Source organism: Hibiscus syriacus, unplaced genomic scaffold, assembly GCF_006381635.1.
Source record: "Hibiscus syriacus cultivar Baekdansim isolate YM2019G1 unplaced genomic scaffold, ASM638163v2 tig00110387_pilon, whole genome shotgun sequence".
NCBI lineage: Eukaryota > Viridiplantae > Streptophyta > Magnoliopsida > Malvales > Malvaceae > Hibiscus > Hibiscus syriacus.
This window is the reverse complement of record NW_024062717.1, coordinates 1,225,984-1,242,349: the sequence shown is the minus strand read 5'-3', so window position 1 is coordinate 1,242,349 and position 16,366 is coordinate 1,225,984. Positions and strand designations below refer to the sequence as shown.

The window sequence follows — 16,366 nt, the reverse complement described above, 5'->3', positions numbered from 1 at the left end:
TTAACGCAAGCAGTCTACTGGGAAACAAAAGGAAAACGTTGGAAACCCTTTAAAGTGTCCAAAGAAGGCCCTGAAATTTCGCACCTCTTCTTCGCAGATGATATGATACTTTTTTCAGAAGCATCCATTGAACAGCTACAAGTGATTTGACAAATTTTGGACAAGTTTTGCAAAGCATCAAGACTGAAAGTAAGTATTGATAAAACTAATATTTTCTTCCCTAATAACGTTAAGACAAGTCTAATAATAGAGATCAGCACAGAATTAGGGTTTAAGGAAGTACAAGATTTGGGGAAATACCTAGGAGTACCGGTTATACATGGGGAATGTGACTAGGAAATCTTACAATTAATTGGTGCAAAGAGTTCAAGACAAACTCTAATGCTGGAAGGCAAAACAACTGGTCTTAGCAGGGCGTATTACATTGGCAAAGGCTATGCTAACAGCAATACCATCATACACAATGCAAACAACAACCATTCCAAAGAACACTTGTGCTGAAGTTGAACCTGTTATTCGAAAATTTATATGGGGTCACGGGTCGGACAAAGGAACTACCAACCTTGTTAATTGGAACACGATGAGTAGTCAAATTTCAAAAGGAGGTTTGGGGATAAAAAAGCTCATCCAGCAAAATGAAGCCTTATTGATGAAGGTGGCATTTCAAATCCTCAAGGATAAGGATAAGCTATGGGTTCAACTTTTACGTGCAAAGTATAAATGGAAGGGAATATCCCTGAGAGCATCAAGAGAAGTAACGGTTCCAACCTGTGGAAATGACTAGTAAGGATTTGGGAGGAACTGCGTAGAGGTGTGATATGGAACGTAGGCAATGGGAGAGATATTAAATTTTGGATAGATGTGTGGCTTCACGAGTACAGTCCTCTAATAAATCATATAACGGTCTCAAGCACTCAAGGACTGGAAGAAACCTCTATAGCATCCATGGTAAATTCAAATGGGGAGTGGAATTGGAGAAAATTAGAACCGTTACTACCAATGGAAATACTTACGAGGGTAGCAGCAGTACCACCCCCCAAAAAAGATTTTCAAAATGACTCGATAGGTTGGAAATGGCAGGATGATAGACGTTTTACTGTAAAATCGGCCTATGGAACAATAACAAAACAAACAACAGCCGAGGAAGCACAAGTATGGAGAACAATAGCAAAGTTTAGAGGACTACAACGTATCAAAACATTCATCTGGCTCGCGGCCAGGGGAGCATTGCTTACTAATAGTGAGAGAGTTTGGAGGCATATGGAAAATGATGATAGATGCAATCAATGTGGAGACGGGAATGAAGATGTGGACCACGTCCTACATAAGTGCTCGAGGATTAAAACAATATGGCTATCACTCATTAAGGAGGAGAAGTGGTCAGAATTCTTTACGTTAGGGATGACGGACTGGATACAAACAAACTTAGAAAACCCAATGAATTTCGCAAAGAACAATGAAGCATGGGACTACAACAAAATCGAGTTTTAGCGGCGTTTTTTTAGTCCTATAGCGGCGTTTTTAAGCACCGTTAAAAGCACTTGCGACGATAGTAAAAACGCCGCAAGAAGCACCGGTCATACCAGCATCGCTAAAGTTAGCGGCGTTTGAGAACAAAAAAAGCCGCAATAGGTCAAGATCTATAGCGGCGTTTTGGAACAAACGTCGCAAAAGGTCAAGATCTATAGCGGCATTTTTGAAACAAACGCCACAATAGGTCGAGATCTATAGCGGCGTTTTTTTTGGAACAAACGCCGCAAAAGGTCGAGATCTATAACGGTGTTTTTGGAACAAACGCCGCAATAGGTCGAGATTATAGCAACATTTTTTTGGAACAAACGCCGCAAAAGGTCGACATCTATAGCGGCGTTTTTGGAACAAACGCCGTAGGTCAGATCTATAGCGGCATTTTTTGAACAAACCCCACAAAAGGTCAGATCTATAGCAGCATTTTTGGAACAAACGACGCAAAAGATCGAGATCTATAACGGCGTTTTGGAACAAACGCCGCAAAAGGTCAAATCTATAGCGGCGTTTTTAGATACAAACCTGCTAATTACCTTTCTTTAGCTAAGATGATTTTGCATATTTCATTTCTGCTCTACATTACCTAAATTTAATATCATCTAGCTTTATCAAATTAACAACCATACATTTTAATAAAGACACGAGTTATGCAAAAAAATACTTAACAACAAAATAAATTAAAATTTATAAATATTAAAATTAAATGTAATGTAGTTTGACATTGTTCTCTAGAATTTAGTCTACTTTCTTTCACTTTCAATTAAAAAAATATTGTTTACTACAATTTAGTCTTCATTGCTCCTTCGTGGGGAAAGGAAGTAAAAATCCCCTAGCTCCGGTTCACCAAGAAGTCTCCTTGCGCGGACTTTTGCTTCAACCAAAACGCAAACAAGGAGTCTGGAAGATACAAAAATATAAGAAATACTAATAAGAATCAACAGGAAGCTTAATATAGAGAAAAAAAGGAAACATTTGGCATATAATCAACCAGCAGAAATCCATAACTCTGAAGAGAATTTTAACTTTTCACAAGATACAATAAATATTGATGGAACAAAAATAGACAGCCCACCCAGACCACAGAACAGGCTTCATTAATAGATGACTATCGGCATTCAACAAGTTATTTTACTAAGAAAAAATGTAAATACAAAAGGTATCATGTTCAAACCACAAAATGAGAGAACCTTAGGTTAAAAAGGAGAGTTTGAGTGTTCATTTTTTTTATCGAGATCACAATAAGGTTAGCCTTCAAAGTAAAATACTAATAAAAGTGGAGTTACCTGAAGGCTTTGACAGCACTTCTCAGCTCAGGATCTTCCAGGATATTTCTTGCACTTAAAGGAATATCTGCATCAGACAGAAATTTGATAAGAAAAAAAATCGGCTAAATGCATTTGTTAACAAAAATACATCAAGTTAAACGGACGTGCATGGAGCATTCATCAAAGACAGAGCAGGCGTAAATCCTTTTGATCATGTTATTTTATTCTAAAGACAAAATATGGGTCATATCCAGAGAGATACATAAGCAAGGTAAAACAAATGCAGAATCATCCATGAATATATTAATTACCAATCAAAAGCCGAAGTGGGATGCGAGGAAAATATTCTTGTCAGGAACAACTAACACTTACTGTGGTGCTTTAACACTGCCAAAGAGCTGAATCCACATTGAGAAAAATCAGGTACCCCTTTCATGCAAATCATCACAGTGTTTTCCTTGACGTCCTAGAATAACAGTTAATCACAATCATCAATACCATAGCTTATGCAATAAAGAAAACTTTATTTTCCTCAAGGAAGAGAAAATGCCTATAAACCTCAACAATGATGTCCCAACCAAATTTCAAATTCAAGAAAACAGGATCTATCCCTGTTCCATGCTACCAATAACAGAATAAATCAACAAATGATCCTAAGCCAAATTCTCAACAATCACCCTAAATCCATTTAGGTTTAATGATATCACACCTTACAGTTCTTCGATTGCTCATCTAATGTGGGATAGAAAAACTCAAGAAGCATATGTCATTAAACTTGTTCTAGTCTCTCTAATGGCCAGAAAATTCATGAAGCATCCAACAAATCCATGAATTTGATAAATAAATACGAATGCTGTCTGAAACTATGAGTACTATAAAGTATAAACAAATGAACCCCGTTTAAGTTCTCTATTGCAAACCACAGTATTTTATAATGAAATGTTTCTTAGAGTAGAGAGCTTCAGAAAATTAGACACTAACTTCTTAGAGTAAAGATACTCGCAACCATGCTCAAAGAAAAGAAATCAGAAACCTACTCAAGCTTTAACATTAAGAAATGCTGACAAAATACATCCTGCAGGTTTAACATGGTAGACCACATGTAAGATGAACATTAACCAGAACACATTCACAATTATATACTCTATCGCATATTCAGAATATGTTATAATCGGGTAAGTAACGTCAAAGGGACATTTAGCTTACCCAGGATATTAAAACTTAAAGTTCACAATTGCAAAATGTCTTAAGCTTCAATGTTAACTTTAACAACTTAGTTTACCTGTAAATGGTAAAGTATTTTATGATTCAAATGAAGCTTCTCATCAATAACAAGACCAAGGAAAGCACGTATCTCTCGTAACCTTGCATCCAAACCCTTCAAAGCAGTGAGTTTTCCAGTGACCTGTAGAAAAGACCATGGTCTATGTACACTCTCTTTCTCATAGTTCAAAGAAAGCTTCAACGCTAAGAGCTTTTATTATGAATGTAATTAGATTTGACAGTAAAATAAAACTAAGAAAGAAAGAAAGAAAGAAACCTCATTTGCTAGTGTACTGATGGTTGTATCCTTTACATCCCTAAGCAAGTGTTCCACTCCTGTTTAAGAGTGAAAAAGGAGTAATAAGCAACCAAATTAATGGTTAACTAATCCAAACTATTAGAGCATCTTAACCACAAGGATACTATCCTGAAACGATAACACTAAATTTCATCAAATGGCATACCAATCTCCTCAACTTCGTGAGCAGCAATTTCAGAAGGAACATGAACAAAAAACTTTTGGCTCTTTTGAGTGCCATTCTGCAACAATACTGGCATATTAGTTAAAATGCTCCCCCAGTATGACCAAAGGTGGCAGCTTCTTTAAAAAAGTATCGTTAGTTGCAGTTATTCTCAACATCCAAAGGGGTGCATGTCTGCCTCAACAGGTAAGCCCCTTGGTTCCACAAGATAAAAAGAAAAAGATGCACTCAGATTGTTCGTACCTCCTTAACCTCCTCAACATCATAGTACGCCTTAGTGGGTATCCCCAACTCCTTAGGTTGGACATCAATAATCACCATGATAGGATTTGGGACATAGCTGAACACCAGAAGAACTTGATTAATCGAATGAAGTAAAAAATAAAATAAAATAAAGAACAGAATAATAAGCGAAAACTAATAGTCGTACTTGTGGAATAATCTCTGAATGTCTAGATCATTCTCCCGTAATTTTGGGCCTGTACTATACCAACCAACAACATGCTCCTTCGCTGCAACAAATATAAGAGGTTCACATATCATGTAATGAAGGATGACACTTCCCCCTCCCCTTCCCAGACAAAACAAGAAAGGAGAGAAATAAAAAATTAAAATTGGCACCATTATTTACTCTGAGTTGAGAAAAGAGTTACCATTAATCCTCTTAAACATCGAAAACATTGATTCATGGTAGTTGTGGTCAAGGAACCATATGCTCGGGTCCTTCTCATCTTCCTCAAAAGGCACTGATAACAATAATAATAATGGTGAAAAAGCCTTAATACAAGCTCAATCTTAATAAACTAAAGCATCAATGCATGAGGTTGGCCAGAGAGCTTAATCAAATGCTTCTCTAATGAAAGCACCTTCAATTACATACATTTCCACATCCGTTTAAAAAAAGAAACTATAAATGGAAATTTAGGTCAAGGAATCTAACAAATTGCCTTCAATTCAAATTAAACATTTTAAAGGTAAAAACCCTAAAACCCAAACTCGCAAGGTATGAATATAAGATTTCAACAACAAAAACAAAATAACGGCATTATGTAATCAGAAATAAAAAAAAATCAGATCTAGAACGAAATTCGAAGGAACAAACATAAAGAAAAGAAGGGGGAAGAACCTGCGTAGCTGTTGGTGACGTCAACGGTGCCTTTGAAGGAGGTGCCAAGAAGGACTCCGACGACGCGCTTGCGGGTGTCTTTAGCGACGCGCTTGCGGGTGTCTTTAGCGACGCGATTCTAGTTGTCGACGATGCTTAGAAGAACCAAAGGATGAACTATCACCTTCTCGATTGGCCGAGATGATATTTGCTGGGTTTTGATCACATTCATTTCTATTTACCCTTTTTTTCTTCTTTGTTTTTCCTCTTTGATTTATCTCTGCGAAAGTGTAAGCTTTTTCTGCTTGATTTGCTTTGGCTTCTTCGCCTCTCTTTCTAGTCTCTACTGTTAGTATTTCTTGCCACACAGGAAACTCCCAAGTAATTTCAACCAAAATTATTCTAAAATCAGTGAACAAAATTTTAGACCAATCTCGTAATTATTTTATCTTATAGGCCAGAAAAATCTTAAAAAAGAGAGTAAAGAAACAGAACAGATAAATTGCGGCGTTTGTATAAAAATCCCTAAAAAAAAATGAGTCTTTAGCGGCGTATGTTGTGGCGTTTATTGAAAAGCACCACTATAGGTAAATATTATTGCGGCATTTGTTTAAAAATACTGCTAAAGTTCTAATCTGTTGAGGCGTTTAATGAAAAACGCCACTATAAGTGAATCCTATTGCGGCGTTTGTCAAAAAAATACCATTATAGATGAACCTTATTACGGCGTTTGTAAAAAAACGCCGCTAAACTATACATTTTGTGGTATTTTTAATGTAAACGCCACTATATGTTTAAAGTTAGTGGCGTTTACTCTCAAAACGCCGCTAAAAACACCGCTAAAAATGCTACTATATTATTTGGAATCATAGTTTGGAATGCATGGAAACAAAGAAACATTAGTATTTTCAATCCAGATTACATAGAGAGGGAACCAATTATGGATAAAAGTAGAAGATTAGTGGCAGAAACAGAAAGAGCTGAAGCTACAGCTAAAACTCTGCGCACCAACGTTAGTTTCATTCATCGCCAAGAAGCAAAGTGGGTGCCTCCCCCAATAGGATGGGTAAAAATTAATAATGATTGTGCGAGTAATAGAAGCAATGGTGAGGTAGCATGTGGGGGACTGATTAGGAACGATAGAAGCCAATGGATGATGGGGTTCCACAAGTTCATAGGAGTTTGCTCGTCGCTAGAGGCCGAACTATGGGGAGCACTCGAAGGACAAAAGATTGCTTGGGATATAGGAGTAAGGAAGATTATCCTGGAGGATGATAACAAAGAAGTATGAAGAAACATGAATGGAACATCAACAGCAACAATGGAACTAACAATAATGCATCACATTAATAGGATGTTAAAGAGAGATTGGGAAGTGAAGACGGTGCATGTGCACAGAGAAAGTAACCGAGCGGCGGATAGGTTGACAAAACTAGTGCAAAGAGGCGAAACTGGATGTTGAATGTTGAATGTTGAACTCACCTCCAGCAGAAATAATTGAGATTTTAAGGAATGAAGAATGTGAATATTAGTATATTAGTTTAGTTTCCTATTTTACCAAAAAAATATAGAGGATATATAATACCCATATCAAAAGTGATATAAATGTATACCACACAATTTGATTAAAATTCAAAACTAAAGAAATGGACAAAAATTTTGAATGTTAAGTTTACATTAAATTCATGGTCCATCTTTTTTTTTCATTATATTTTTTAGTAACAAATTTAAAAATTCAGATTAATTAAATTTTTGGGTAAACTATATGGCCCCTTATGTTTTCGATCCATCCAATTTTGATTATCGGTTAAAATAAATTTGATGACGCCCTATTCTCATGCATGAGCACAATTAAATCTCTAAAAATTCTTTATACATCTTAATAGATCCGGGATGAATAGAGATCAATCTACCATAAGCTTTACTAAAAATATCCGTTCTTAACTCAAAATTATCATATACATAGATTCGTTTACAAAAATGAAAGAGTACATCCTAATTATCAAGGAAATTGGAATTAAAATCATTATCGATCCAATCGCATAAGTTCTGAAAATCAATATCAATAGGTTGAAATCTCTTAATCCTCGAAAGGAAATGGAAAGGGCTACAAGTTTTGGTCAGCAAATTTCTATTCTTTCGGACACTAAAATGAGCGTTCTTAGCTCTTAATACACCAAAATGAGAGAATAAATAGGTGTTCAATATCAAATGGTTGAGAGTTATCTTTGAACAAATATTGCCTTATACTTATCTCAGATTAATAAAAAAAACCAAGGGTCGATAAATTAAACGGGTTGGATAAAATGAAACGATCTGGATAAAAATGAAATATCACCATTTTTAAAAGAAAAAATGTAGTAAAAATCGACTATTACACTTATATATATTATTGAGTAATAATAAATTAACTGAAAGAAGACAACTCGAATACAATTACCACAGCTACAAACCACGGGCGACGTACACTGCACAAAGAATTTTACAGATTTATTGACAAATAAAAGAAAACACAAACATGATGCAATCCTTACATACATTCAGTGTCTGCAAGAGCAGTTTGAGTGAGATGATTGATGTCTGGGCCATCACATCACATGGAGGAAGCATCTGGACATGGAGGAATACATATATCAGTAATCCCTTCCAGCATCATAACTACAGTATTTATTGAAGGACGAAGAGCTGGTTCGTCTTGAATGCATCAGAGTGCCACCATCACCATTCTTTCCAAGCTTTCCTTGTCCACTTGTTCATCACCCACAAGCTTATCCACCTCTCTTTCAACCAAGCATCTATACACCAGTCTCGACAGAATGATCTCCTCTGGTTTTGACACATTGGTGTCCAAGTTTCGTCGGCAAAACACCGTTTCCAGTAGCACGATTCCGAAACTGTAAATGTCGGCCTTCACCGAGATCGGAGTGTTTCTATTCCATTCTGGTGCCATGTACCCTCTAGTTCCCCTCACTACTGTGAATGTCCTTGTATGATCTCCCATCAACAGTTTTGCCAGCCCGAAGTCTGAAATTTTAGCTCTCCATGAATCATCCATCAATATGTTTTGCGGCTTTATATCACAGTGAATGATTGGTGTCTCACATTCCTCATGTAAGTAGAGGAGTCCTCTAGCAACATCTAGGGCTACTCTCCTTCTTTCATTCCAAGATGGGCGCCTTGTTGACTTGAAAAATAGGTCTGCAAGGGACCCATTGCCCATGTACTCATACACCAAAAGCCTCTTGGAATCCTCGACACAGTATCCCAATAGTCGAACTAAATTTCTGTGGTGAGCTCTACCGATTGCTCTTGTTTCTGCTTGGAACTCTTTTTCACCTTCTTCCACTAACTTCTCCAGTCTCTTCACGGCGATCGGCTTTCTTCCTCGGTCTAGAGTTCCTTTGTAGACTGCTCCAAACGATCCCTTACCCAACTCTTGTTTAAATCCATTTGTGGCTCTCTTGAGTTCCTTGTATGAAAACGACGTCAACATAAGCTCTCTGGCTAGGCCCAAATCTCCCAATTCCAGCAGCCTTTTGTATCTTAGAACTCGAAATTTATAGATGAATACACCAGAGGCTGTAAGAAAAGCACATGAACATGCAACGAGAATGGAAGATAAAACAAGAATCTGCACGACCGAAATTTCCCGTTTGATTAGGAACTTTAAATCAGGGGAAGCAGTGTCGTTATTTGCTTCAAGGCATATGATTCCCACCTTCAATAAAACAGTGGAATTCATTTGAGCATCGATATCTCGTAGCAAATACCTGAGTGGAAGCTTTTGTTTCTTGCAAACTCCATCGAACTGCGCTGCCTCGCAATTGCAGTCTTCCAGACATGTTCGGATGCAGGCATCCTTGCTCAATCGCTCTTTACTGTAAAATCTACCCGAAGTCCATTCTATACCTTGCATTGAGGTGATGTTATAAAGGGGTATATTGGCCTTCCCTCCTTTGCAGTGTGCTTCCGAATAATTTCTCTTGCAGCCGATGGTGTTCTGATTAGGATCGATAAAATCAGTCCCGGGAAGGCATGCACAGTAAGGCCGGTTATCATTGAAGGTGCAATAGCTGTTGAAACCGCAAAAGCCTTTGATTTTACAGGAATTTACCAACGCACGCAACATTGCGTAAGTTTGGAATCCACCATTTGGCTCAAACACATGAGCATATAACCGGAAATTCCCATCAACATCAAGGCTTGCACTGTAAACAATACTCTTGTTGTTGTTGCTGCTGCTCTCGGTGAAGTCACTGTAGCTCTCCTCTTGATTAGGTAATTGAATTGTGCTGTAGACGGACGAATCAAAGTTGTTGATGAGTTGTAGGACGCCTGTCGAGTTAAGGCGAAGCGACGAATTCGTCTTAAAAGTATCTGTGCTCCAGTAGGCAGTTGTAGGAGAATCTTCGGATTCTAGAGGGTATAGAACAAGATTCCCATCGTTTTGCATACTGAGATGATACCTTCCAGCTGAGGGATCATTTTCTGATAAACTGGAGATCAACTGACTATTAGTTAGTAGACTCTGACCACCTAGAATGGTATCAGTAGGATGCTGGAAACTCTCCCAAATGATATGATTATCTTTGTTGTAGATAACGAAATTGCCTGAATCTAGCATGGAGGCAGAGTAGGCATCCGAGTGGTTTCCATTAGCAATAAACATCTCTCCGCTCTCAGCCGTCGAAACAATCACTCCTTTCTCATTTAACTTCAGAGTAGCATCTGAAGTGAAGGGCGGATCATCACGGTTTGTTGTCCATATTACTTTGTTAGCCTTCTTTCCATTGCCGTCCAACCAAACTCCAACATAAAGGCCATTGCCTCGATTGTAAAAACCGAACGCAAAGCGACGAGAAGGCGAAGTCCATGAGGTTGTTTGAGTGGCCGAGGAAAGAGAAGCTCCCAACGGGATGATGCAGCTTGACTGCTGCACACACAGAGAAGAAAGGAGCAAAAGAAGAGCCGACACCAAGGCCATGGGAAATAATTTGTCTCTTCTAATTTGGAACTGGTACAAATAGATGGCTGAGGTCTCGAATAAGAGTTTTGTATGGAAAAAGATTGGAAACAGCACTGAGTTTACTGTATATTAAGTCTTTTTTACTCTTTCCAACTAATTCGTAGGACCAACAAACGTGGAAATATTTACCTGCTAGCTCTTGCGCACCGCACACTCAGTTATTTCAGGTCTACTCACACAATTATGGAACTAATTATTTATAGCCTAAAAATAATTTAATTATTTACATAAATATTGTAAAAGTATAACAATTTAAATAGTTTAATTTTAATAAAAGTTAAAAAAAGGGTGCAATTTTCTTATTACTATATAGGGTAAACTATACCATTGACTATCTAATTATTGTCTCTTTTCATTTTCACCACCATTTTTTATTTTTTTAAAATATATTTTATTTTTTATCTTAACTTATTAAATATATATTATTCTTATCTTAACTAAAAAAATATGTTTTATTTTTATCTTAACTAAAAAATATATTTTAATCTTATCTTAACTTAAAAATATATATTTTATTTTTATCTTAACTTTTAAAAATATATTTAATTTTTATCTTAACTTATTACATATATTATATTATTAATTTAAATTATTAAATATAATCTATTCTTACCTTAAATTATTAAGTATTATTTATTATTATTTTAACTTAAAACGTATATTTTATTCTTATTTTAATTTAAAAATATATTTTATTTTTATCTTAATTAAAAAAGATATATTTTATTTTTATCTTAATTTTAAAATATTATAAGAATAAAAAATAAATATTTAAATAGTATCTTTCCACTTATAATTTTTTTTCTATAAGCTTACTTAAGTTTATAGTTTGAGCGTGATATTTGTTTAAATATATATTTTATAACACCCTCAATCCAATTTAAATAAAAATGTCACAAAATTAAGACGAAACCAAACAAGAAGTAGAATCATGAATATCAATCATTTTATCCTTAATTCTCATTCAATTTCTCTTACTAACAAATTATTAAGCATTCTTAACTTAAAATCATGTCTGGGGACTAAATTGAATTATTTAAAAAGTTCAATGACTTATTTGTAATTAACACAACTTGAATATTTCCATTCATCATATGATATTAGGACTCATTCAAGGAATGATGAAATTTTTTGCGCGTAACCAAATAGATGGGTGAGGTCTCCAATGAGTTTTCTATGGAAAAAGATTGGCAACAGCTCTGGGTTGACCGACCGGATATTAAGTCTGTTCTCCTCTTTCCATTTAATTGATAGGACCAACAAATATGTGGAAGTGTTTAGCACTTCGTTGCGAGAGAACAACTTTGCTATTGCTATCTCTTGCACCACACAATTACTAACATAAAATTATTTATAGCATAAAATAAATTTATCATTAACATAAATATTATAATAGTATAACAATTTAAATAGTGTAATCTTAATAAAAAGTTAGAAAAAATAGTGTAATTTTTTTTTTTTGGTAAAATAAAAGTTTAGGTCAGGGTGGCTCCCCAGTCCACGGGCATGACATATCTAAAACTCAATTGAGATTTATATAGGAATTTACAGATTGCCCACCACTTTGCCTCACAAGCTCAAATTCCTGAATCACAAGCTCAAATTCCTGAATCCCAACCACTTGTACCAATATTCATTGGCAATGTAATTTCTATATTATTATATATATTTCATGAAAGACATTATATTATTGTTTTCTCTTTTGTAACTATTATAAATATAATTTACTAGAGTTTATCTCTTAGTTTACATTACATTCTTCAACTATATTAAATAAAATAACTCATTGAGTGATATCAGTAGTAGAATGTAGTGTTATTTTTGTTAAAAGAGTCATGTTCAAGCAGTTGCGTCCATAAGGTGTATAAATGTTATCATTGGCTAACAAAAATTTTGAACATATATTATTTTATAATCACCCCAAACAATTAGAAAAAACATCATACATTACATGAAAATCATAATTAAGACAAGTACTAAACCAAATAACAACATTAGCTAAGTAGTAACAAGGGAAGTGATGGAGATGGAGGGATGGGTACATTCATTGTTCCTTCCAGCATCAAGGTCACACTCTTCATCAGTGGACGCAAAGTTGGATCATCTTGAATGCACCACAGCCCCACCTTCACAAACATTTCCACCATTCTCATGTCCACCTCTTCTTCACCTTCCACAAGCTTGTTCAACTCTCCCCCAACAAAGCAATTGTATACCCATGTTGAAAGCAGTATCTCGTCTGCACTACAAACTTGTACTTCTATGTTGCTTCTGCAACATATGATCTCCAATAGTATCACTCCAAAACTGTATATATCAACTTTTTTCGATACCGATGCACTGCTTTGTCGTTCGGGTGCTGAGTACCATTCTGTCCCATTGGTCCCAGTGGTACTTCTTGCATGATTAGGCCTCAATAACTTTGCAAATCCGAAATCCGAGATCTTTGCAGTCAATGAATCATCCAATAGTATGTTGTGGGGCTTGAGGTTGCAATGGATGATGCACGCCTCACACTCTTCATGTAAATAAAGAATACCTTTAGCCATGTCCAATGCAATTCTGGTTCTCTCTTTCCAAACTGGGCGTCCATTCATGTTGAATAGAAAGTCTGCCAGTGAGCCATTGCTCAAGTATTCATAAACAAGGAGCTTCTTTGAATCCTCCACACAAAAACCGAGCAATCGAACCAAGTTCCTGTGGTTAGTTCTTCCGATGACAATCATCTCGGTTCGAATACGATCCGTTTCTCCTTCGTTAACTTTCGGCAATCTCTTGACCACAATACTTTTACCATCCCCTGGCAAAATTCCTTTATAAACTGCTCCGAACGAGCCTCTACCTAACTCATCATCGAAGCAATGTGTTGCTTCATCTAGCTTATTGAAAGTGAATGATCGTAGTGTAAACTGCTCGGTTAAAACTCGACTTGTATTTTCTGAAAGCTTCTCGTAACTTTTGACTCTATGTCTGTATAGCAAGAAGCTGCACAACGCCATCATGAAAGACAAGCTTGCAACGGAACCCAGACTTAATCCCATGGTTAAAATCAGGCTTCGGTTTGATTCGTTTATCAATGTTGGCCTGATTTCAGATGAGGAACCGACAATCACCTTGATGAAGGCTGTGGTGTTTATATTTTCATGTCTTTTACCATATTTGAGCGGTAGTCTAAACATGTTGCAGTTTGGGATAGAATAGAGAACCCCACCATGATGAAAGATCTCTATAGAAGGAAAAATGAATATTGATTCTTGATGAATTCAAGTTACATAGCAGTTCTTTATATACAAGAATTAGTAACTGTTTAACAGCTATAACAGCTGTAACAGAAAGCAGTTATACTGCAAACTAACATCAGCAGATAAGCAATGCTAAGTTGAACTACGCTGCATGCTCGTGTATGCTATTCTCTTATCCAATATGCTTACTGCTTCTTCCATCTTCAACTTCTTTTAATGAAATGACACCCAACCTTTGTCTGAATGTATGAAAATAGTCTTTTGATAGTGCCTTGGTGAAGCCATCAACTATTTGATTCGAGGAAGGGACATAGTTTATCTTCAATTTGTTTGCTGCCACCTTTTCCCTTACGAAATACACATCCAACTCCACATGTTTAGTTTTAGAGTGATAAATTGGATTTGCACTCATCGAAATTACACTTGAATTATCACTCCAGATTACAGGTGTGCCTTGCAGCTTAATTCCCATGCTGTCAAGTAATGTGGCTACCCATGTAGCATCAGAGGATGCATCAACTAAGCTTCTATACTCAGCTTCAGTTGTAGATCTGGACACTGTCTTCTGCTTCTTGGAACTCCATGTGATTATATTACCAACAAGATATACGCAATTGCCTGAGATTGATCTTCGATCATCCACAATACTTGCCCAATCAACATCTGCAAATGCAAGAAGCTGAAAAGGCAACTCCTTTTTAGATAGAACAAGTCCATAGTCTAGGGTGCCATTTAAATATCTGAGTATACGTTTCACAGCAGACAAATGTTGCTCACATGGTGCATGCATAAACTGTGCCAGCTTATTGACACTATACGCTATGTCTGACCTTGTGTGACATGCATATAACAACGATCCTACAAGACTCCTATACTGCTTTGGATATTTGAGTGGACTGCCAGCTTCTCTGTTCAGCTTGAGCGATTAGACCATTGGCTTGGGCATCGATGAAGCACTGCTCATTTGTGCTTTATCCAACAATTCCATCACATACTTCCTTTGACTCAAGAATATGCTGTCGCCTACATATTTAACTTCAATTCCAAGAAAGAAACTAAGCTGCCCCAAGTCTTTTAGAGAAAATTTCTCTCCAAGCAGGTTAACAACCTCTTCAACTTTGCAACTCATACCGCCAGTAACAATTATGTCATCCACATATACTAGAACATAGACTACATATTCTTCTTTTTTCATTACAAACAACGAGTAATCAGCAAGTGATGCTTCAAAGCCAATACGCACCAAGTATTCCTTAAGCTTAACATACCAGTTTCGAGGGGCTTGCCTTAGTCCATATAAAGCTTTATTTAACTTACACACTAAGAGAGTTCCATCTAAATCAACCTCTTCAAACCCTTCAGGCTGTTGCATATATACTTCTTCCTGCAAATCTCCATTTAAAAACGCATTATTTATATCTACCTGCCTCAAGCACCACTTCTTTTGAACAACTACAGCAAGTATTACATTGATCATGGAGGATTTAGCTACTGAACTAAAAGTATCCTGAAAATCTTGGTCAGGGATTTGAGAAAAGCCCCTAGCCACTAATCTGGCTTTGTACCTTTGTAGTGTGCCATCAGCATTTCTCTTTATTTTAAACAACCATTTGCATCCAACTGGGAGTCTGCCCTCTGGTAGTCTTACCAATGTCCATGTGTTGTTTCTGACCAAGGCATCAATTCTTCTTGAACAACAGTTCTCCATTTAACAGACTTAAATGCAACATGAACCAAACGTGGTTCTTCTTCATCATCATCTTGCACACTCAGTCTTGCTTCTAGTTATCATATGATGCCCTTGTACTCTACTGGAGCTTGGTTTAACTTCTAAGTCTGACTGAGTATAATGTTCAGCATTTACATGTTGCTCTATTTCAGTCTCTTCAGCAACATTGTTAGTTACGTTATGCTGGACCGAACTTGTATCTTCAGCTTCAACAGACTGGTTCATCAGTCTATATTCAGAACATTGAACAGAACTGCCTTCAGGTAGTTGAGTATTAACCTGTAAATTCTGTCCTAAGTGTATGTAATCATCTGCTCGGGCACACACTCTATGTGCACCATTAATTACATCCAGCTTTCGAGGGAGCATCTGACTCTTGTTGGATGCCTTTTCACTATTTCCTGCAAAGGGAAAACAAGATTCATCAAAAACCACATGCCTAGAGATGTAAATTTTTCCACTTGATGCCAAACATTGATATCCTTTGTGATGTGCACTGTAGCCAAGGAATGTGCACGGTTGATATCTGAAGTCCAGCTTATGTTGCTGAAACATTCGAAGATGTGGGAAGCGCCTGTACCCAAAAACACGTATATTACTGTAATCTGGTTGCTTGTTGTAAAGAGCCTCAAATGGTGACTTGCCATGTAAGACCTTAGTGGGTAACCGGTTTATAAGATACACAACTGTACTCACTGCATATGACCATAACTTTAAAGGTAATGAG

General features: G+C 36.6%; 2 protein-coding genes and 1 pseudogene across 2 annotated transcripts; all 3 read right to left on the bottom strand.

The window, feature by feature from the left end:
* Nucleotides 1–2,356: 2,356 nt before the first annotated feature.
* On the bottom strand, nucleotides 2,357–6,011 carry LOC120122371 (annotated as a pseudogene).
* Nucleotides 6,012–8,030: 2,019 nt separating this feature from the next.
* Nucleotides 8,031–10,626, bottom strand: LOC120122370 (G-type lectin S-receptor-like serine/threonine-protein kinase LECRK1). Its single transcript, XM_039141499.1, has one exon. It carries the CDS (start codon nucleotides 10,624–10,626, stop codon nucleotides 8,347–8,349), a length of 2,280 nt encoding a protein of 759 aa, XP_038997430.1. The 3' UTR covers nucleotides 8,031–8,346.
* A 2,036-nt stretch (nucleotides 10,627–12,662) lies between these two features.
* LOC120122369 (G-type lectin S-receptor-like serine/threonine-protein kinase LECRK1) lies at nucleotides 12,663–14,700 on the bottom strand. The gene is made up of 3 exons (XM_039141498.1): nucleotides 14,100–14,700; nucleotides 13,941–13,991; nucleotides 12,663–13,792 (listed from the first exon to the last, which is right to left on the bottom strand). Exons 1-3 carry the CDS (start codon nucleotides 14,698–14,700, stop codon nucleotides 12,663–12,665), a joined length of 1,782 nt encoding a protein of 593 aa, XP_038997429.1.
* Between the last annotated feature and the right edge of the window lie 1,666 nt (nucleotides 14,701–16,366).